At 46.8% G+C, this 21,552-nt stretch overlaps 2 protein-coding genes across 2 annotated transcripts; both read right to left on the reverse strand.

The window, feature by feature from the left end:
* Window positions 1-101: 101 nt before the first annotated feature.
* LOC135830088 (ceramide phosphoethanolamine synthase-like) lies at window positions 102-6,865 on the reverse strand. The gene is made up of 4 exons (XM_065342480.1): window positions 5,825-6,865; window positions 3,993-4,115; window positions 2,526-2,606; window positions 102-807 (listed from the first exon to the last, which is right to left on the reverse strand). The coding sequence occupies exons 1-4, from the start codon at window positions 6,563-6,565 to the stop codon at window positions 778-780; spliced, it is 975 nt and encodes a 324-aa protein (XP_065198552.1). The 5' UTR covers window positions 6,566-6,865; the 3' UTR covers window positions 102-777.
* Window positions 6,866-9,972: 3,107 nt separating this feature from the next.
* LOC135830109 (ceramide phosphoethanolamine synthase-like) lies at window positions 9,973-16,843 on the reverse strand. Its single transcript, XM_065342502.1, has 4 exons — window positions 15,187-16,843; window positions 12,416-12,538; window positions 11,668-11,748; window positions 9,973-10,667 (listed from the first exon to the last, which is right to left on the reverse strand). The coding sequence occupies exons 1-4, from the start codon at window positions 15,976-15,978 to the stop codon at window positions 10,638-10,640; spliced, it is 1,026 nt and encodes a 341-aa protein (XP_065198574.1). The 5' UTR covers window positions 15,979-16,843; the 3' UTR covers window positions 9,973-10,637.
* Window positions 16,844-21,552: the final 4,709 nt, after the last annotated feature.

A 21,552-nucleotide genomic window follows, 5' to 3' on the forward strand; every position in this document is an offset into this window, starting at 1 on the left:
AGTGCGCCCTGGCCCGGAGGCATGTACGAATGAAGATGCACACTCTTGCAGGGAGCTCTTGTTCTGTTCTTGCAATGTACATAAGTGCCGTTGAATGGAAACGGACTGTGTCATGCACTGCAGTCCACACACCCATTGACCGCCGTAAACAAAGAAGACAAAAAGAAGAGAGATAAGAGATACGGACGATTTGATATTTTTAAAACTTTTTTTGATGGATATGAACTGGCTGGAAAATATGAAAGTTGAACTATAAATATGGAGTTCTAAGCTGCACGCAAAATATACTATTCATTTTGAGCGTAAAATGGATATACTTGTAAGAGCAAGACAGTTCAGACTGAAGAGGGCCAAGCCAGCCAGTAGTATCAGTATGCATTTCTCTTTAGTTTAGTTTTTAATTTTTTTTGTGCCAGCTTCGCTTTGAAAAGAAATACATGCCAGAGAAAGAGCCTGCATGCTGGACAGAGAACTTCAAAGAGTTTTGACACTACTACTATCTGGGCTCTCCCAGCAAGCTAATACAGTAATAGGTCCTAGCAGACAGGGGAGTGCAGAGACACCTGGCAATGGGGGAAGCACGAGACAACGAAACAACAGACAGGTGAAGCTGAAGGGTTGAGGTAATTTCAGGTCGAGTTCAGCAAGTAAGAAAAAATAGTATTGGAAATACAGGGCAAATGCAACTGTATTTGTTCCTTGAGCCGCATCATCTCACTAGTAATAAAACTCTACATTGGTCAAGTCAATTTATATAGTCAAGTGACGATCCTAGCTTCATGCAGCCTTGCCAAGTAGCTCGCCAATCTGTACAGGCAGACAGGAAGCAAGATTACAAGACAAGATAAGCACAGGCTGCTTATCAATTCTAATGGGCAACACCGCTGAAGTAAGAAAATGGTGCATGGCTTGGGGAACATGACTGCAAACTATGGGGTCCGGGCACGCAGTTGACTGTGTACAGTGGGTGAATGCTGATCTCCATTATGTTGCATGCCGAGTTTTGTACCAGCAATGCCCCCAGCCCCAGCACCTGTCCAATTACTATACCAGTGGGAGAGTCAACAGCAGTGAACAATCTGCTGTTCGAGCGTGTACGAAAAATGGTCCAGGTGTATTCAAAGAACAATGGTCCAGGTGTATTCAAAGAGCCATCGCTGCCATGACAACGGTCGGACTGTGATGTAGAACTTCAAGTACTCATGTTTTTGGTGGTGACGATTACACCAAAGCTTGGGTAGAGCATCGCTGGCCATATGCGAGGGTCCCTGGTTCGAGTCCTGGTGGTGGCAGTCAATTCTTTCTCCCAACCATTCCCGTTTCAACTCCTTCAAACTCATGGAGAAGTCTTATTTTACAAAATAGTCAAGTGTCAGGTCAAGTCGGCGGAAAAGGGTGAGCTGCAGTGTGGGAAACAAAGTTTCAACAAACCCTTTCCTGTACGAGTACAGTGTAATTTTGCTGTTTTTTATTTAAAAAATACACTAGGACTGTTTGGCTAGGGTGTAGTACATGGGTGGTTCCCGGGATGCCTGAGGACCAGTAAAAGAATCGCGGTGGGTACCGAAAAAAGTTTCGACTGTGTCCCAGCAGTTGACAGGTACTGCACTTGTGATCACAGTGTCACGCATCCACATTGCACGCAGTCCCCAGTAGTCCAGTAAGCACAGCAGTAGCTACGCCGTGTAACGTCACATCTACAACCCTCGCCTCCTTCAACTCCAGAATGAAACTTGAGATGTTAACTGTCACAAGAGCCTTGACAACGCAAGTGCACCTGTATTGTCAGGTATTAGCGTGATTGCTAATCGATTGAAGCGGATTTACAAGCACATTGCACACAACGAAGTATTCTTAATTTCTCAGGGGCTTATTCGCCTCGGGTTTTAAACCGTTTACGTGACAGGTGGGCGGGGCTGAGTTCAGGTGGGTGACTGCGAGTTATGCGCGCATTTTATTTTAAACTCGCACATGTTGAAGGCAGTGGTAAATGTTCGTGAATGATGAAATTTGGATCAAGAAGTGCCTGCTCACGCTTCTACTGCCTTTCCAATTGTCACTTATTTTCGAAAAGGTGAAGCCTTCAGTGAACGAAAAAGCAGAAGAAAATTTCCCAAGAAGAGAAACAAAGAGACGCATTGGCCACGACGAAATCCTCTCAGGTTCACGAGGCAAAATAGAAAAATACGGAAAAACCCGCGTATAAGCCCAGGGCTTATTTCCTTGACCGTTTACAGGAGAAAAGAAGCCCTGGGGGTTGGATAAGCTCGGGGATGAAGGGTAGGGCTAGTTCAGCTCGGGGTGAGCTGAATAGGCCCGCCACACCATGTAAATGTGCGCTCTAAAATGACTGGGTGACAGAAAAAGGCGGGCTTGTAGTAAGCCTACAGGGTTGAAGAAGCCCGGGGTTTATCTTTCTCATGTTAACGGCCCCTCAGTTAGCCGGCTGGAATGGTACTTTGTGAAATTGTTAAGATATGACGTGAAGTACTGGTACATGTATAAAACAAAGAAGACCCACATACCTGCCAGGCATGTAGCTGGGAGATGATGACAACAACTCCCAGCTGGATGAAGCCGTACTTTCTCAATACAATCAGCATAGGCTGTGAGCATGCCAGGGCAGGAAAAACAGAATTAACAAAGCACAACAACGTTGTCCAACGGAAATAGTGACGTTACATGCACCTACAGTTGGTGACTGTAGCTTCCACTCTCCGAAGCACTTGCATGCACTCTGCGTTGTATTTGCCCCCCCCCCCCCCCCCGCACTGCAGTAAGTTACATCAAGAGTAGATAAGCAGGCGTGTGCCCACTCCGCATCTCTACTGCACCTTCTGCAGATACCACGTGTAATTTTAAATTACTGCTCAATGTTCCGGTGTTCGACCATCATCAGGAACAAGACACATTTCTTAGAGAGAAGCTGCAAGAAGTGTGCAAACTGATCTTGAACTGGTGCATGTAGTATATCTCTTGATTCTTTGTACATACAGTGAGACTTCAGTACAGCGAGACTTCAGTACAGCGAGACTTCAGTACAGTGAGACTTCAGTACAGCGTACCCGCAAGTGACATAACAATATGTACTTTGAAGGCGAGGTACTGTGGTAGTGTACTCGTGGTGAAATACCGTAAAAGCCCGTGTATAGGCCCCCGGGCGTATAGAATAGCAGCCTCGATTTCCTGGGCGTGTACAAGGGCGCGGGCGTTATTTTGGAACCGGGCGTATACTTGGAATACAAATGTTGAAATTCTCCCCTGGCTCAGCACGACTCGAAACTGTATCCATTTCATTTTTTAGCTGAGCGTGCACACTATAAAATACAGTATCCCCGCTTCTGGTTGGGAAAAGCCATCCTGAAACACATACATCAACATAGCAGTAAGTATTGGGTATCGGTACCTGTACATGTACTGGTATTGCCGGCATACTTGGGCGTATACATGGGCATGGGCGCTATTTTGAAACAAAAGTGTTGACTTCTCCTGACCGGGCGTGTACACGAAGGGTGGGCGTTATTTCGAGTGGGCGTATACAGAGGCTTTTACGGTAACTGGCGTTGTGCAACGTCGGCCATCCAGAACTGTACTTTGTACAAAACAACCACTAGCATCAGTATCCCACTTCATGTAACATCCAGGATACTTCGAAATAATGAATTTTCTGTTTTCAAGGTATTAAAACAGCCATTGAAAGTGAACTGCCAGAAAAGCGGAAAAAAAACAACCCCACCCGGGGCTGGAACTTGCTTGTCATGAGCAATGCTCTAACTATCTGAGTTATGGAACTAGGCACCTTGCTTGTCATGAGCAATGCTCTAACTATCTGAGTTATGGGACCAGGCCGAACCTAGAAAGCGCTTCTAGCGCTGACAAGTTTCCCATTTTCACCGTAATTTAAACTTGTTAGGGTGTGTTTCTGCGTGAAACCTCCTTATGCAATGAAGGGCATACACATGCAAAGCCAGCCGAAACAATCCGCAACCTACCCAAACAAAGTCAAGGAATATGCTTGCATAGACAAAGCCTAACATTCCTTCGGCAGATGAGAGTTTCCAACACCACAAGACAAATCGGGTGAGTGGCGAGTTGAAAATCCTAGCTTGCAGCATCTGCATTGAAAACAAAGTAAATAGTAAAATAAAAAAGAGCACGTGCAAACACGGACAGACGGACACACAAAGCAAGAGTCTGAGAACGGTGGGGTGGGGGGGTCAAAGCCACCTTTCTACATCCATTGTCCCCCCCCCCCCCCCCTCCCTCACACACACCATACTATGTACGCCGGTCGCAAGAGAAGCACGCAAATCTGCAAATGCAATGGTTGTACACCCACAGCTTTTCTGTTATAGCAACAACAGCGGACATGACAAGATCCGAATGAAACAGATCAAGACTAGCGCCAGATAGCTGCCTAACCCACACAACTGGCGAAGCCATGTATATCGACCCCCAATGCACACCTGGTCTACACCACACGGAGCACATCAGAAAAGGACAGCCAAGCCAGATACCTGTGTACACCCTACGCTTGCTTGGGTAACCAGTTTGGACAGCACACTGCTTGGATAGAAGCAGACACTAGATTCACTGGTACCTTGAAGTGAAATTGGGGTTACTTTACCAACTCAGCCATGAAAGCTGTAGTAACAACACACTAATAGCTGGATTATAGAGCTGAAACTACAGTAGTCCAACTTCCAAATGCTTTGGCAAGAAGGTAGCCTTCCGACAGGTTGACACACACGCACATGCACATACACACGCATACACATAGGCACACACATGCACACATACACACATGCACACACACACACACACATGCACACACACACACACATGCACACACACACACACACATGCACACACACACATACACACACACATACTCGCACCAGCGTCACCCATTGCCTACAATTTTAATCCGTCAGTGTCCAATCCAAAGTTAGCTCAACGCAGCTGGATGCATAGCAAATCAGCTATGTATCTCGCCAAAATATGAACTATTTATTAGGAGGCGCAATGCACAGCAGCTGTGCATAGCTGTGCATTCTGAGCACACAGGCAGGAAGAGTGTGGCACATCCAGCCCTACATGACAGGAAGTACCTACATGACTCAGTGCATTACATGACTTTGAGCAGGAGCAGTCAAGCCATGATAACATGAGATGTAGCAGACACCACCTTATCAAATTATGTGTATTGCAAACCAGACCGCCTCAAGCCACCTTGGAGTCTGCAAAGGCATTGTTTGCTTGATTCAGCACGCACGGCTTTGGGATACTCGTCTAAACGGCCCTAACGATACCAGGCCTCACGCAAATGTAGATTGTACCGAAACCATTGGAAATGGACAAAGAAATAAAGAAGGCTTTCACGGCCCACTGCATGAACACTCCTAACCCCGCATGTCAACTCTGTTCTACCCTAAACTAAACGGCAACAGGTGTGAGCTATATTGTAGATGTCTTCTGGATGCACATGAAGGGCACCATTGCTTACCCACTGCACATTTATAAATTGCTTTCTCTTTTTCTTTTCTTCCCCTTTTTTCCGTTTCGGAGTGCTCGTACAATCCCAGTTCACCCCAGCGGTGTACTCACACACACACACACACACACACACACACACACACACACACACACACACACACACACACACACACACTGCTTTTACAGATAAGGTGAGAGGCTGCATTGAGCTGGTAGCCTTCAGAAGAACACCCGGCATTGTTCACTCTGATCCACATCAGTTCTCATGCTCAGCTCCTAACTATCGCCATTGGGTTTCCTACAGTAACTCAAGCCACTATTCGCTTACCGCATCAGCCTTGTGATGTAGCACTTTGTTGAAGATGCTGTGAAAGGCAAATTGGTAGCGATCCCAGAACAATCCACGGAGGCAACCTTGAATAAGACAGAGTATTAGTGTTAGCTGGATGGTGCTGCGGCTGACGGGCATGTCCGTTATTGGTTCCGGTGGACTAGTACGTAGGGGTAGACCCTCGCTACGGCGAGGCGGTTGTCGAACCAGGTAGATAAATAGGCCATAAACCAAGAGGAAAGATGCCAGTATATCTGCACCAGCATCAATATAGTAGCCAAGAGTTCCCCAACCGTTGACGTACATTGAATGTTTCAGCTGTCGTCTGAACACAACACCATCCAGCATGTCCAAGAATATTCTGAACTGACATACACCAACGGCAATTTGGCGGATTTTGAAGTTCTCAGACGACACTAGGTATGCACCAAAGGCACCTACAAATATGTGCATTGTTGTAATAAAGTTCGGGGTTATGAAGGGAAGTTCAGACAAGTGAGTATAACTTTCAAATGCCTCTGCTGCGTAGTGATGAACGTGATGACACATATGATCTTGCATCATGAGCTTCACGGACGGCCTCGGAACCGTAGACGAGCAATTGGACGCCTGGCATGGTAGCTTACCCAATACTCCATAGAAATACAGATCAGCAACGACGAATGAAGCACCGAGAACTAGACAGAAGATCACAGGAGGTGATACCAAGCCGTACCGCGAAAGTACACCACCGTCCATTACTAATCTTAGCCTGGCCAAGTATTGGCCGGCGCGAAAGACAAGGAGATTGAAGCAGTTTTCTCCGGTTTTGAGGCAACAGTACACACTACACGCAGGCGCTATTCCGGTGGTAGATGAGACAAGAGGCTGTTGAGATGTCACCCTCGAGGCCTCAAAGGTTCGGCCACTACTCACAGCATTATTTTCAATATCTGATGTAAAAGGACAAGAGCAGGCATCGTCCAAAACAGACACACTGACAAGACGTAGATCTACGGAAAGTAGGTACGCGTGGGAGGATTGAGGGATTTCCCCTCCGCGCCAACCGGCCCCGCCCCGCGGCTGTTACTTTTGAAACAACAGCAAGAGAGGTTTTTAATTAATTTTGCAGAGTGAACATGGTGAACGTTTGCGCAAATTTTCGTTTGACGAGAAGCGAAACTACAGTCCATTCATAAAAAGATGGGTCCTGGCTCTGGCGAGCTCCCGTATTTGGCGATTTTTCGTGATTTCATCGTACACAGTGCAGTGCTGCGAACTTTGAAATTTGAAAAAGGGTCCAAAAAGGGTGCCTGAACTGGGGTTCGAACCGCAGAATGCACTGTTGCAGGCGGGGTCAAACGGCCTGGATTTTGATGGTTTTTCCCAATTCAGTGCTTTTGGGGCAAAACCTGGCCGAAATCCTATTCTTGCTATGGCTTGCTTTTTGGACAAAAAAACTTCAGAAACATAATTGGAAGAGGATTCCATATGGGATTGCAGAAAAAAATTCTAAAGAAACTCAACGTTTGACCCATTTATGGCCAAAAGCTAGAAGTTCATTTTTTTCTGAATGGACTGTAATAATAATTATTACATTGTACTTATATACTTGTCTTTGTGCCATGCGCCAACGACTATCAGTATCATGACTACGTTGAACGTTCGCACGCGCAGCTGCTTTGAACGTGAAACAAACTTTCGCAGGTATTATTTTCGCTCATGGCCGGACCAGGCCAGTACAGCGTCAGTGGTGCATGGTGAGCCAACCTCAGCTCAATCCTCATTTTTGTGCTTGATCTCTACTCTTGGCTTGGTCCGCGAGTAGTAGGCAGGGAGTCGTAAAATACCGGTATTTACGACTCCCTGGTAGTAGGCTTAGTACAGCGTACTAGCTTTCCCATAGATGTCACATAATAGTCATTGTGGCAGCCCGAGTTGCTTCATCTCCGATCTCCTGCCTGCTCAGAGTCGGTAACATCAAGAGTACATAACCCCCCCAGAGAGGCCAGAGTGTGCAACGCCTGATCCTGCTGATCCAGGTCTTGGTGGATCTTCGTCATAATACCAAGAGTACTCTTGATACAGTAATACCTACCGTACACATGTACATGTACGTACCATCGAGTTTGAATACAGTATTCCGATTTCCTTGGTGGGCAAAGGTAAGGATAATTAAAGGGGAAGTTAAGCCTAAAATCAAAATAATTAAATAATTTCACCAGTTGTAGTCTTCGGGGTGCTGAGTCGAATGGTCGTGGTCCGAGGAAGCTGAGACGCTCCCTTCCTACTTTAATCCCAATCGAACTCGCGCACTTCCACCGAAACTGGGTGACTGCGCCCTCCTAGATGGGGATTTGTATGCAAAATGTCACGTGTAAAAGCGCCATTTCGTTCTTATAAAAGCACGGATGACCGCGATTGGCCCATATGTTGTAGTCTTTTGGACGCTGAGTCGACTGGTTTTGGTCCGAGAAAGCTGCGATGCAGCGTTCCTCCTTTATTCCCAATCGAACATGGTTGAACAAGCGGTCATGTGCTCCTGCATGCCCAAGTCACCTGGTCACAGCGCCAGCAGTAGTCATAGCCCGAAATTGCCGGCAATTCTTTGAGCAATATATCGAAATGCCAGATTGCCGGCAATTTTTGAGCAATTTATCGAAAAGCGTTAGATTTCAGATGGGAATTTTGAATTTCCTCCCTAAAACTGGGCTAAAAACGCCGTTTCGTTCTTATAAAAGCGCGGATGACCGCGATTGGTCCATATGTTGGAGTCTTTTGGCCGCTGAGTCAACTGGTTTTGGTCCGAAAAGGCTGCGATGCAGCGTTCGGCCCTTATTTCTGTTTGAGTAAGCGGTTACGTGCTCATTTACAGCCTGTTTGGGAGCAATTTGAGAGCAATATTTCGACTGCCAAAAGAAATGCCAGGCAAATTTTCGAAAAAGAGGCAGCAAAATATTGCCGCAATTTATCGGCCCGGGCCGGGCAATTTCGGGCTTTGACTAGCCAGCAGGCGACAACTTTCACACCACACACTTACCAAGGTTCAACTCGAGTGACAGGACTGCACCCAAAAAAGGTCAAACAGGCTGTAAGCTGTACCCTGCAGGCAAGGTGACCAGGTGACCGCTTGTTCAAGCATGTTCGATTGGGAATAAAGGAGGAACGCTGCATCGCAGCTTTCTCGGACCAACGCCAGTCGACTCAGCGTCCAAAAGACTACAACATATGGGCCAATCGCGGTCATCCGTGCTTTTATAAGAACGAAATGGCGCTTTTAGTGACATTTTGCATACAAATCCCCATCTAGTAGTAGTAGGGCGCAGTCACCCAGTTTCGGTGGAAGTGCGCGAGTTCGATTGGGATTAAAGTAGGAAGGGAGCGTCTCAGCTTCCTCGGACCAAGACCATTCGACTCAGCACCCCGAAGACTACAACTGGTGAAGTGCAGCACAACGAGGGGTGCAGTACTGTACAGACTCACAGACTCAGTGTATTCAACATTTCTATACAACTAGGTACTAGTATTGGTGAGGAGTCCAGTACATGACGTCATTGTATCAGCATAACTCGTGCAGTGTTGGGCAGTACAGTACGTTTAAGTCAAGTGTGACACTTCACGAGTTCCCACTGATCCCTTGTTGAGCTTGATGGTCGGCTTGGTGTCGCAACAGACCTCAACTGATTCACTGAGCTTCCACGCAGTGCAATCAAGCTTTCCTATACAACAACTGATGCACTAACCCCTGTTTCTCCCAGTGCCAGAGAGTTGGTTCTTATTCTGACTATGCTCCCTAAAACGTCGAACACAGTGTAAAAAAAGAAAGAAAAAGGTGTGAGTGCTATGGTTGAGACATGGCTACAAACCCACAACAATTGAAGCTGCAGGAAGCATCAAACATTACCTTGAGTTTTGCATGGCAGATGTGCCGTCCTACAATGGTACAAGTACCTATGCAGCCCCATTTGCCACATCTGTGTACTCTCTCTCTCTCTCTCACACACACACACACACACACAAGTTCCCAATTGACCGTGGGCCGCAGCACGGCTGGAAAGGTTGTCTCCTTTCCAAGCAGGACTTGACCCCGGTACCTCTCTTGGTTCGCAATCACGCTCATGGACCAACCCACAGTACCTGCCTGCGTCACCACCAACTACCACCAGTAAATTTCCATTTAGAATTTCAGAAAACACTAAAAGAAATTTACGTCAGAGCTGAAGCTCATCTTTTTGATAACCAGAAACGAGAAATTTGGAAGTGTTAGATTTTTGAACAGAAGGAAATGCTGGAACATATCGAACACCTAAGATTCAATTTGTCAAAACATGCCCGCGCTGCAAACGGAAAGAGAGAAGTTTTAAACTTGAGAGAATTATTATAGATTTGGATCATAATATAGGCAGAAGTGCAGGATGATGCCACTATTACCCGTGTCTGCGGTAGATAATGTGCATAGAGCAGGAAACACTTCTCTCTTTCTCTCGATCTCGTCTAAACCAGAAGGTCTATACAGTATAGCCTTTGGGTGGCATTGAGAAATAAATAGAACGTCCAAAAATGCACTGGCCCGTGCCTTTCTGAAGTAAACAAAATCCTGATAATATATCAATGCAAGAAAAGCAAGCAACATTCTAATGTCGACATAGGACGGAACACTAACTTCGAAATAGATCGGTAGAAGCGGCCTGACATCAAGTCCAACAAAAATCTTGAACATCGGTACAAATTGCTGTACTTGTTTCATGGGGGTGCCCACTGCAATGCCTGGCATGCTGCTGGAGTAGTGGAGTGGTCAAGTCAATCGTGTAATCAAGTGCTGAGCTCTAGGTCATGCAGCCTTTGCCAGAAGCTCACTAACCTGTGGACAGAGGCAAAAGCAATCAACGGCAATATCATGTCACTGTGCGCAATAGTGAGAGAAGTAGAAGGAGTGTACCGTACCGGACCATCATATCTAATATTATCTATCTACATGTATGTTCACCTGCTGGTAGCCATTTCAAGTCACTAATTTCAACGTTGTTTAGTCTCACCGGCAGAACTTTTAATGCCTGGCCGAACTGGTCGCAATCAAGCTTCGGCAAGGGGAAAAGCAACAGTCAGTGCAGCCTGCCAAAGTCAGAGATGTCAAACTGCAAGAAATGCAGTGAGCTCTGTGCTAAGTCAGGTGGTCAGGTGGTTACGGTACAAGCTACAAGTACCCTGTACGTCTTCATTTGTCTGCGAGTACGGCATTCGCAATTGCATGCTCTTCTCATGCAGGATCAGGAAAAGCAGCCTATACCTCCGTAGCAGCAACCCTGGCGTAGAACTGGTGGCACCAATTCACAGAGAGTCCGCAGGTTGCCCGTGAATAACTGGTGGAAGTGTACCAATGCTTTATCTTATGGCGCGTCAGAGGTTTGTGACGGATATCGTGCCACAGTTGTGAACATGCACGAAGAGACCATACCGGTCATGTTGACTGAACTCAACTGCACAGCGTAGTTAATACCTCACAGCTTCTCATGGCTCGCCTACTCCACGGGCATCTAGGCGCTAAGATAGAGAGTACCAAACCCATGCGGTTATACTTTGCAGAAAAGACGTTTGTATTGGTGGGTTGCCTTCTGGCACAGTTTCCCCAGCAGTAAAATCTAGCCCCGTGGCTTATGTTCGCCTAGATTGTGTGCCATGGCAGTCTGTGAAACCTCTCAGTGAGAGAGAGATAGATAGATAGATAGATAGAGAGAGAGAGAGAGAGAGAGAGAGAGAGAGAGAGAGAGAGAGAGAGAGAGAGAGAGAGAGAGAGAGAGAGAGAGAGAGAGAGAGAGGAGGGAGGGAGGGCACAGTGGAGCCAGCATTCTCTTAGTTCTCACCTGCCAGGCGTGTAGCTGAGATATGGTCACAACAACTGCTAGCTGGATAAAACCGTACTTCCGAATTACAACCAACATTGGCTGCAACCGGGCAGAAGACACACAGAGAGAGAGAGAGAGAGAGAGAGAGAGAGAGAGAGAGAGAGAGAGAGAGAGAGAGAGAGAGAGAGAGAGAGAGAGAGAGAGAGAGAGAGAGAGAGAGAGAGAGAGAGAGAGAGAGAGTGGGGATACAGCACTACTGGTTAGTGACCTATGCAGATGATATCAACTTTACTATAACAGCAGCCAATGATAACTCCTAGGTAGTAAAAAGTTAATTTTAGGGAGGGTGTTGTGTGGTGTCTGTTACTGCGCACTGTGCTCCAACCCCGATCTAACGGTAAAGTAAAAGTTAGCACGATTGCGTTACCACCTGCTATAGAATTGGGTTGGGAAATACAACCAGCTTCGGAAGTTTCGCTTGTGCCAGGCCACCACCATGCCGGGTATATCATGGTGGCAGATGCAGCGGCAAGGGCGAGGGTGGGTGAATATCAGTGAGAATATTTTGGATTGTGGGCCCAACTGCAAGAAACACCCACGCTGAGGGTTCAGTCGTGGGCTTGATTTAACATGTAGGATCTCCGTGGCGTTACATTAGAAGTCAGTGGCAACTAACTTTGTGAAGTCTGCACGGAGAAACCATTCGCAGCATTGTAAAAATAAAATAAAACATAAGAAGGTGCTACCGTAAGTCATAAAAACTTACCCAAGTGAAGTCAAGAAATATGCTAAAGAAGACAAAGCCCAGCATTCCTTCTGCTGATGACAGCTTCCATAACCACAAGACAGCTCTTGTCAATGTGGAATTGAAAATACTAGCTTGTAGCATCTGCACAGAGACAGGAAAGGATACAAGTTGAGAAGAGCAAAGGAATTCAGTTATCGCAGAGAGAGAGAGAGACAGAGGGAGACAGAGAGAGAGAGAGAGAGGGAGACAGAGAGAGCGAAGTTCACATTCAATCACTGCTCTTCCCAACAAGGATGCTTTAGATAGCTGTGGTATGGAGTGTTTCAACAATGTGGACCACCCAACTCACTGTGACAATAACAAGTCCATGCATCCAAAATAGCTTTTGAAAACCAGGTTTTGGCCGAAATAAGGCTCAAGAACCCAAGGGTCCGAGTTTTCTGCTTCTTCATGATTTTTTTGCCATGGAATGCCTATCCTAATTTGTAAACATGTGTGAACTGGTAAAACTGCCCAAATTCCCGGTATAGCTGCATGAGAGGAGTATAGTGAGCATGCTGCTTTTTGTAATTTGGCCTAACTTATCTAGAAGTCTAGAACATACTGATATCGAAGATCACTCCTTCATGAAATTGCATAGATCTAGTTCACAGTAACCCTGATAACCGCAGGACATTCCCGTAGACAGAAGTCCTGCACTGTGGGGGGGGGGGGGGGGGCAGGACTGTTCACACATGCATTCAGAGTGCAGGTTACTTGTGGAAGAACTGTCTGACTCATAGCTGCCAGGACCAGCACTGCTGCAGCACGCCTCAGCAGTCAGCACAGCTCATGCCCCAGTGAACAGCACTGTAACAGCAGCCGTAAGTTAGTTCTGACAGTTCTGACAACAGTTGGCGGCCAACAAGTAATTGTTTGTCCGAAGAGTCTCACGTGGGCAACATCTGGTCCTGCACTTCCTCAGCACGGAACACAGACAGAGTGTGGAAGCCAGTGGCATGTACGACGTTGCAGGGATAGTGCTATGACAGCTGTTCCACGAACTTCTCAAGGACATGTGAAATGTACATGTAATTGATGGCAGGCATAGGCGCTTCATGTTTGTAAGATGGGACCAGTACATCATACGCTCTGGCAAGCTCTGTGATCATTTCATATGGAGACAACAGCTACAATTTTTTCTAGGATTGCTTGTGTGTTCTTCTGGTTTTTGCATTGAAAGGGGTTTGTATTAATTTTGGACAACAAAACAATGCACGGCAGGGTTTGACCATACAGTAACCTTTTAAACAAAAACAAAAGAAATAGTTTTATCATTTTGATTTGAAGAAGATTGCCAACACATTCCAGGTGTGTATGTAGCCTTCCAAGTGGTTCCCGGCTCTCTGTAGTCTGCATGCCTGGTGGTCCACTGCAGTTTCGCACTGTTTGAGACCAAAGTTGTCTGAACTACCTGGTCCGTGGGTAGCATGCCATCAACCAGTCGGCCTACGTCCCTGGTTGTTTCACAACTCTGTCAAGCAGTAGTGGATTCCAACGAATACACTTTTGGAAGGGCCTTTCGTTTAGCTTTCCAGAGATTCAACATTGCCATTCTATTTCAAGGGGATTTTCGAGAGGCTAATGCATGCCTATCAAAGGGAGTCTCCTAGAGATGTGAAGTTCCTGCAATACTAGACCACCTCTCTCAAGCCTAGTTCACATTCGACGGGGCGCGACGGGACGCGACGTAAGGATCGACGGGAAGCGACGGGACGGTCTGACGGCGTCCAATGTGAACACCAGGAACGGGAACGCAACCGTACTACCGTACAGATCGGGAAGCGACGGGAAGAGTTGGATCGATCCAACTTTTCATACCGTAGACGGGCGTAGACGGGGACGCAAGCGTACAAAACGGCTGCAATTTGATTGTGAACAGGAGACGCCGTCGTGCGCCGACTACTCCCGATTCGTACTTGGACATTTTTAGCATTTCAAACACTGCGCTTCCCATGATAACTCACAGAATGGCTAGCACGACTTGAGCTGAATTTTAGCAACATAAGATCTCATGTCACTGATTGTATTTAGAGATAGTTCAGAAGCGTGACAGATGAATTATTCTATCATTTCCTGGGGCTATTATTTGAATGCCACAACTTTCAGAGCTAATTTTTTATTCTTCATGAAAAACTGGTATTGTGAACTTGATTCCGCTTCTTTGAAGGAGAAATAATTGAAAAGAAGTCCCGAAAAACGAGAAATTAGGTCCGAAAGTCACCCCGTCACGGACCGTGCCTTATGACTCGCGCCGTTCGACGTTGAACGTCGCAACGACTGCTGCATGTCGTGTCGTACGAATCGTACAGGATTTTACAGCTCACCCCAGCCCTCCCGACAAGCCCTTACGTCCCGTACCGTCGGCGTTGCGTCGAATGTGAACTAGGCTTCACTGTCCCAGTCCGATGTAGTGGTCTAGCTGTCGTATAATTATAGGCTACTGTAAGTCAACGAATATTCGGCGCATATTTATTTTCGGCCTGGTCATGTTAGGCCGAAATTTCGTTTTGCAAGGTTCCGTGTGACAGTGTATACAGGCAGCAGCAGTACAGGCCGAAAATTCAATGCGGCCGAAATGGGTTTTAGCCCTGGGAGGCCGAAATGTGAATGGGCCGAAAATTCGTCGACTTACAGTACACCTTGGGGAATGCCATAGTAAACCATTGAGAAAATAACGAATGCCATAGTAAACCATTGAGAAAATAACGGAACTGGCTCAGTGTGCGGCGTTTATAGCCATGGCTTACCGCATCGGCCTTGTGATGTAGCACCTTGCTGAAGACCGAATGGAATGCAAACTGGTAGCGATCCCAGAGCATGCCACGCATGCAGCCCTGAATGAGACAGATCACCAGCGTCAGCTGAATGGTGCTGCGGCTCACCGGTACGTCGGTTATCGGCTCTGGCGGGTGACGCAGCGGCAGGCCCTCGTTGCGCCGGGGAGGGTGCCGTGCCAGGTAGACGAATAGCCCGTACACTAAGATAACCGATGCCAGTACATCTGCCCCGGCATCGATATAGTAGCCGAGAGTACCCCAGCCGTTAACGTACGTCGACTGGTGAAGCTGTCGCCGGTACACTACGCCGTCCATCATGTCCAAGAATATTCTGAACTGGAATACGCCAACGGCAATCTGGCGGATTTTGTAGTGCTCCGACGACACTAGGTACCCGCCCAGTGCACCAACAAATATATGCACCGTGGTAATGAAGTTGGGAGTGATGAAGGGAAGGTCAGCCAGACTTGTGGCTTCTTCAAACTCCTCCGCCCCATAGTGGTGTATGTAGTGGCTCATGTGGTCCTGCATCATCAGCTTCACAGATGGCTGAGGAATGGTGGATGAGCAATTGGATGCCTGACATGGCAGCTCACCAAGCACTCCATAGTAGTACAGGTCGGCGACAATGAACGAGCTGGCCAAAATCAGGCACACAACGATAGCAGGAGTTAGTGTACCATGCCGCCAAAGTCCGCAGCCATCCAGCGGTAGTCTTGTCAATTCCATTATAGTGGGGCTTTCGTCCGGCGCTCCTGACATACGTTGGCAGTATTAGTAGCAGAATACGATATCTAGTCCATTGGAAATCTGCTTCTACACTGACTGTTCTTTCGGTGTACGCACGGCTTTCCAAAGCCACTTCAGAAGAGCACTTGATATTGACCTCTAACTTAGTCTAAGGTCAGACTGAAAAGCTTCGTCGCACTCTCACCCTCACTGCCGAGCAGCAGCCGGGGCAAGGACGTGTGATTATGATACCTCGCGGCTAGAGCCGAACAGAGCTACTCCTTTCGAACTAAATAATTGTACTTTTCATAACATCCCGCGCTCGCCCAGGAGGCAAGTCTGTGCTGCTACCTGCACACGCGGTGACGGGGCTTCAGCAAGTAGTCTCTCACACTGCAGAGCAAAGTAAATAGCTGCTTTCTTCTTTTACGCCGTGCTAGTGCACTACAATGAGCCGCAACGAGCTAAACAGGAAAAAAACTGCAAAAATGTATGCTCAGATAATTATGGGGACCGCGATCTGAACTGATCCGTGCAAAGTGCTACGCCGCTTGCAAACTGCTGGCGGATGCGGGTGGAGGCCTCCTCAGCCTGCGCTCGCTAGCTCTCTTATCCAATGCAGTGGATACTCGCCCACTGCTTCCGATATCTTGCATGCACTGTCTGAAGTTCTCTGCAAGCTGTTTACGCTCCTAGAATGCTAAATCCTCCGCGCGAGTGTTCCTCTAACAACGAGCCTGTTGTTCTCCGTTCATACCAACAAGCGACGTGGGATCACTTTCACTCGTGTCTTTTCGAAAGAGCTGTGGAGCTCGAGCTAGCTGCCACCCAAACGATTGACTTGCATGCTGCGTGCAAAACAGAGCTAGCTCTGTGTCGGCACAAACCCCACGAAGGACATGCTTGTACTGCACTGTTGTAGGAAGGACAACGCAGAGGGTGAGCCTAGCCTAGCCTAGCCGGCTAGCCGTGAGTTCGATTGAGGATATTTTCACCGTTCAGCGCCTGCTCACGTGAACCGAAGTGTATGGCGTGACCGTTCACCGTAGTGACCGATGACCGTGCACGCGTGGCGTAGGTAGTGTGTCATCATGCCCTAATTCATGCATCGACGGAACGGTGTGACTGACTTGTCATCGGTCATGGTCATCGAGAATCCATCATCATAGTTCACAAAATGGTTCATACGCGGACGTCGCGGATCGGAGTCAAGTCAGTCAGTCACTGTCATGTCAGACAGTCACACACTTACTAGTACTAGCAGTAGCTGCACTCACCGCAGAAGTCATGATAAATCGACGATTTCAATGATTATAAAAAACCATTGCCATGGCATTGGCATTGGCATTGAGCTCATGTCATGGTTGATACTGAGTACATGTACTGACTATGTGACATGAGCTCAATACAAGCATCACATGCTTGAAGGCGCTTTTGAAGTTTGTGTACATGCAATGGGCATGATCTTCAATGTAGCGGCCTTTGTACCAGTCCTTGAACAAGGGTCTCATTTTCAGGGATGAAGGCTGACCCCCCCCCCCCCCCTCAAATGAATGCAGTAGCCTTTGCTGAGTACAAATCGAACGCATACATGTACATGCACATAAAAAATGTCGGTTGACTTGGGATTTTAACCCGCTCGGCGCTCTACAAGTACATGTACTCAGTTGTACTGTACATGTACATACTAGTAGTAGTGACCAAGAGTACATAACCCCGGTAGGGTGGGGGGGGGGGGGGGGGGTAATTCAATGCACAAAGTGTGCAGAGCAGTACATGTACATACAAGTCGTGAATCATAATGCCAAATGCCGCTGTCTGATGATTGCTGAAATGCGCCACGAAAACTTGAAGTACAACTCAGCCTTTCGCTTCAGTTGTAGGTGTAACCCCAGGCCAGGGGTCCACGGTACTCAGTCTAGTCTAGGTGATGCACACACACATACGAAATTACGAATGATGCCATTCAGAATACAGCAACTTTGAAACCTGCCCTACTTTGGTGCATGACTGATTTTTTCCCGGTCATGATACACCCGGATTCCGCTTGGTTCAGGGTTTTACTGTACTGTTTGCATGGAGTGCATTTATAATTTGACTGGCAAACCTGCAATCCACGGAGTGCTGGTGTACATGTGCATACATATTCCAGTCTTGGTGTACATGTGCATACATATTCCAGTCTTGGTGTACATGTGCATACATATTCCAGTCTTGGTGTACATGTGCATACATATTCCAGTCTTGGTGTACATGTGCATACATATTCCAGTCTTGGTGTACATGTGCATACATATTCCAGTCTTGGTGTACATGTGCATACATATTCCAGTCTTGGTGTACATGTGCATACATATTCCAGTCTTGGTGTACATGTGCATACATGTACATATTCCAGTCTTGGTGTACATGTGCATACATATTCCAGTCTTGGTGTACATGTGCATACATATTCCAGTCTTGGTGTACATGTGCATACATATTCCAGTCTTGGTGTGCATGTGCATACATATTCCAGTCTTGGTGTACATGTGCATACATATTCCAGTCTTGGTGTACATGTGCATACATATTCCAGTCTTGGTGTACATGTGCATACATATTCCAGTCTTGGTGTACATGTGCATACAGATTCCAGTCTTGGTGTACATGTGCATACAGATTCCAGTATACAATAGCATGCTGTCCGCAGATTGAGCATTCCTGATACATGTACTGCATGTATTCTGGACAGCCAACCTACTTTCATGTACAGTACGCAGGACCGGCGGAAGCAGTCTTGGATTGGTCCGGCCATACCCTAGCCTTTCATACAGTTTGTGTATGATATGGAGGGTACACTATGGTGTACACATGACCTCCTCAGCAGTAAACACACGCTGGTAGCCAAAAAGTTGGTCCGGCCACGGCCTGACCAACCGGACCGGTTCCGCCGGGCCTGAGTAGGTTAACTTAATGGTGTATGCAAACGACAATAGTAATCAATACTAAGACTTGGTAACCATAGACATGCCTACGACCCATATGGCCTGATGTTGCCTTGTAGGCAGCACAGGGACACATGCCGGTGGTGGGGCCATGATCGTCTGCTCAATTCCAGCTCACACCCGGCTCAATCCTGGTTATGGACATACCCGTAATAATTATGACCATACCTATTCGGACTTCACTATGACATTGCTTGTCCTGCGCTGTCACCCGCACTGTCAATTATTTGTCTGCCTTGGCCAGTGACATACAGCGGGTGTGGATGACCACCATTCGCAACAAGTCAACACTTTTTATAGGGCTAGTGCATACAACTCCACTGGGGGGAAACCCTGTTTGATGGCAGGTCATCGATCGCATACACCAATACGGTAGCACTGTCCTAGACTCCTGGTCATACTACAAGTACAAGTACAGGTACAATGACATCATGATTAATAAAATTTTGTCGATTTGAGTGGCTTCCACCAGTCACATTCAGTCGTTCACTTGCATGGGCGTGATTGGATTGTCACTGTTTTTTTCTTCTAAACCTTTGTGTGGTGTTTCCCTCAGAAGACGTGGGATAAGGTGGATGATAAGTTCCGAATATGACTATTTCCACGAAGATCAACCTTTTTTGCGGCATTCCCTGTAAAAGCTACAGTAGAATCTACAATACACACATTGCGAAGCAAGCCCACTCGCAGGTAGAGGAATGGAACACAATATCTCATTGCTATGACATGAACTGATCTGAACAATCATTTCATTACCCTTCAACTCACCTATCCCGAGATGCTTCATTTCTTTAAAAAGAGTCGCAAGTGAAGATAGTATAATTATGCCAACTGGTGACAATTGTCAGCCCACGGTCCCAGTCAGCGGCCTGTACTCCCCATGAATGGCACAAGGCAACCATGACTTCCCACATTGGGTCTGTGATGTTGTCCTACCACACAAGTTATTGCCCTGGATCACGCTCAGTGAGTGTCCTTGCAACTGTGGATCTCAGTAGAGGGGGTTCCCGGCCCATCCTTTCAAACTTTCAGTGACCATGGGTTCATGGAGATTACAGTTACAGGTCTGCTCTCGATATAACAACTCTCACTTGTACATAAACCGGCTCGCTAGTACGTAAAAAAATCAAATCCCGCGCCGAAACAGCATCACTCCCATACAAATTTTGTTCTACACAACATAATCCTGCATGACATAAACCTCGACCGATGGCATAACACACGCTTCGGCGTGGTCCCCGGTGTGCGCACTCTCGATACAACATAAATTCACGTGCACGGTACGATCAAGCGGCAGCTGTGGCTAGGCAGTTTAGGCCAGTTTAGTCCTACATAACGTAAACCTCAGCATAACGCACCCTACGGCACGGTCCCCGACGTGTGCACTCTCGATACAACGTAGATTCATGTGCGTGGTACAATCAAGCTGTAGCCGTAGCTAGCCAGTTTAGTCCTATTGTGCATATATTCTGCGGCATTGATGGTATCTGATGTTGATGGTGGTACAGTGTGTATATGTTTGCACGGTTGAACCCACCTTGTAATGCCCTTCATTTTGAGGTACATATTGTATTTTACACACGGTTTTCTACATAACATAACTCTGCTATGTACTAAGCTCTGTCTCTGACATTGAGCACTCTCTGCAGCTCGGGGATCAACGGATTTGTTTTTTTAACATAACTCTCGATATAACATAATTTTTGCGTGGTCCCAAAGATAACGTTATATGGAGAGTAGACCTGTACTACCCCCCCCCCCCCCCCCCTTTCAGAGACTGAACTGGTCTGGATCCGCCAAGATCAGTATCGGGTATATTATATAGGGCCACCCTGCCACATTGCCGGCCCCGGTCTAAAACTTTAAAAAACGAGTGCTTTTAAAACATTCTAAATGCACTGTGCATCGTACATACAGTTAACCTCGTGAATAACAACCTCGTGCGAATAACACTTTCTCTTCTGAGACCAAGTAGCCTCAACATTTTCCCCATGGCCGATTGAGGGTTGCTATTTGTAGGGTTGACTGTACTTATACGGACATAATAAGGCTCTAGAACCTCCTTTGCATCATGATTGCCTTGCGTATAACTTAGTGTCAGTACATCTACGAGCTAGGTGCATTCATGTGAATACGCAGCAAGGCGCGAATAGTTTTTAAAGAAATGCGGTCAACAGAACGAGCTGAACTGACATTTTACAAAGGCTTTATTATAATTCAATTTGTTATTCAAAACAACTGGATACGAAGGCTGTGAAGAAAAAGTGTGATAGGAAGAAAAAATATTTAAAAAAAGTTCTCCTTCCTTGTTCTTCACAGCCTTCACATCCAGTTGTTTTGAATTATAATAAAGCCTTTGTAATATATCAGTTCAGCTCGTTCTGTTGATCGCAATTCTTAAAATTACTAATGACTCGAATACAAGTTGATAGGAAGGAAGACCTCCTCTTGCTCATCCGATTCGACTTACTGACACTCAATGATGGCGGCATTGTGAGACCGAATCCTGATGCTTCAGTTTAGAAGCAGGAAATTCCTCAGTCTTGCATGCAGGTCTGCCCATCACTCCTGGGTAATGTTCATCATGCACTGCGCACCTGGACACTGAGAACCAGAAAAC

Source organism: Sycon ciliatum, chromosome 1 (assembly GCF_964019385.1).
Source record: "Sycon ciliatum chromosome 1, ocSycCili1.1, whole genome shotgun sequence".
Lineage (NCBI taxonomy): Eukaryota > Metazoa > Porifera > Calcarea > Leucosolenida > Sycettidae > Sycon > Sycon ciliatum.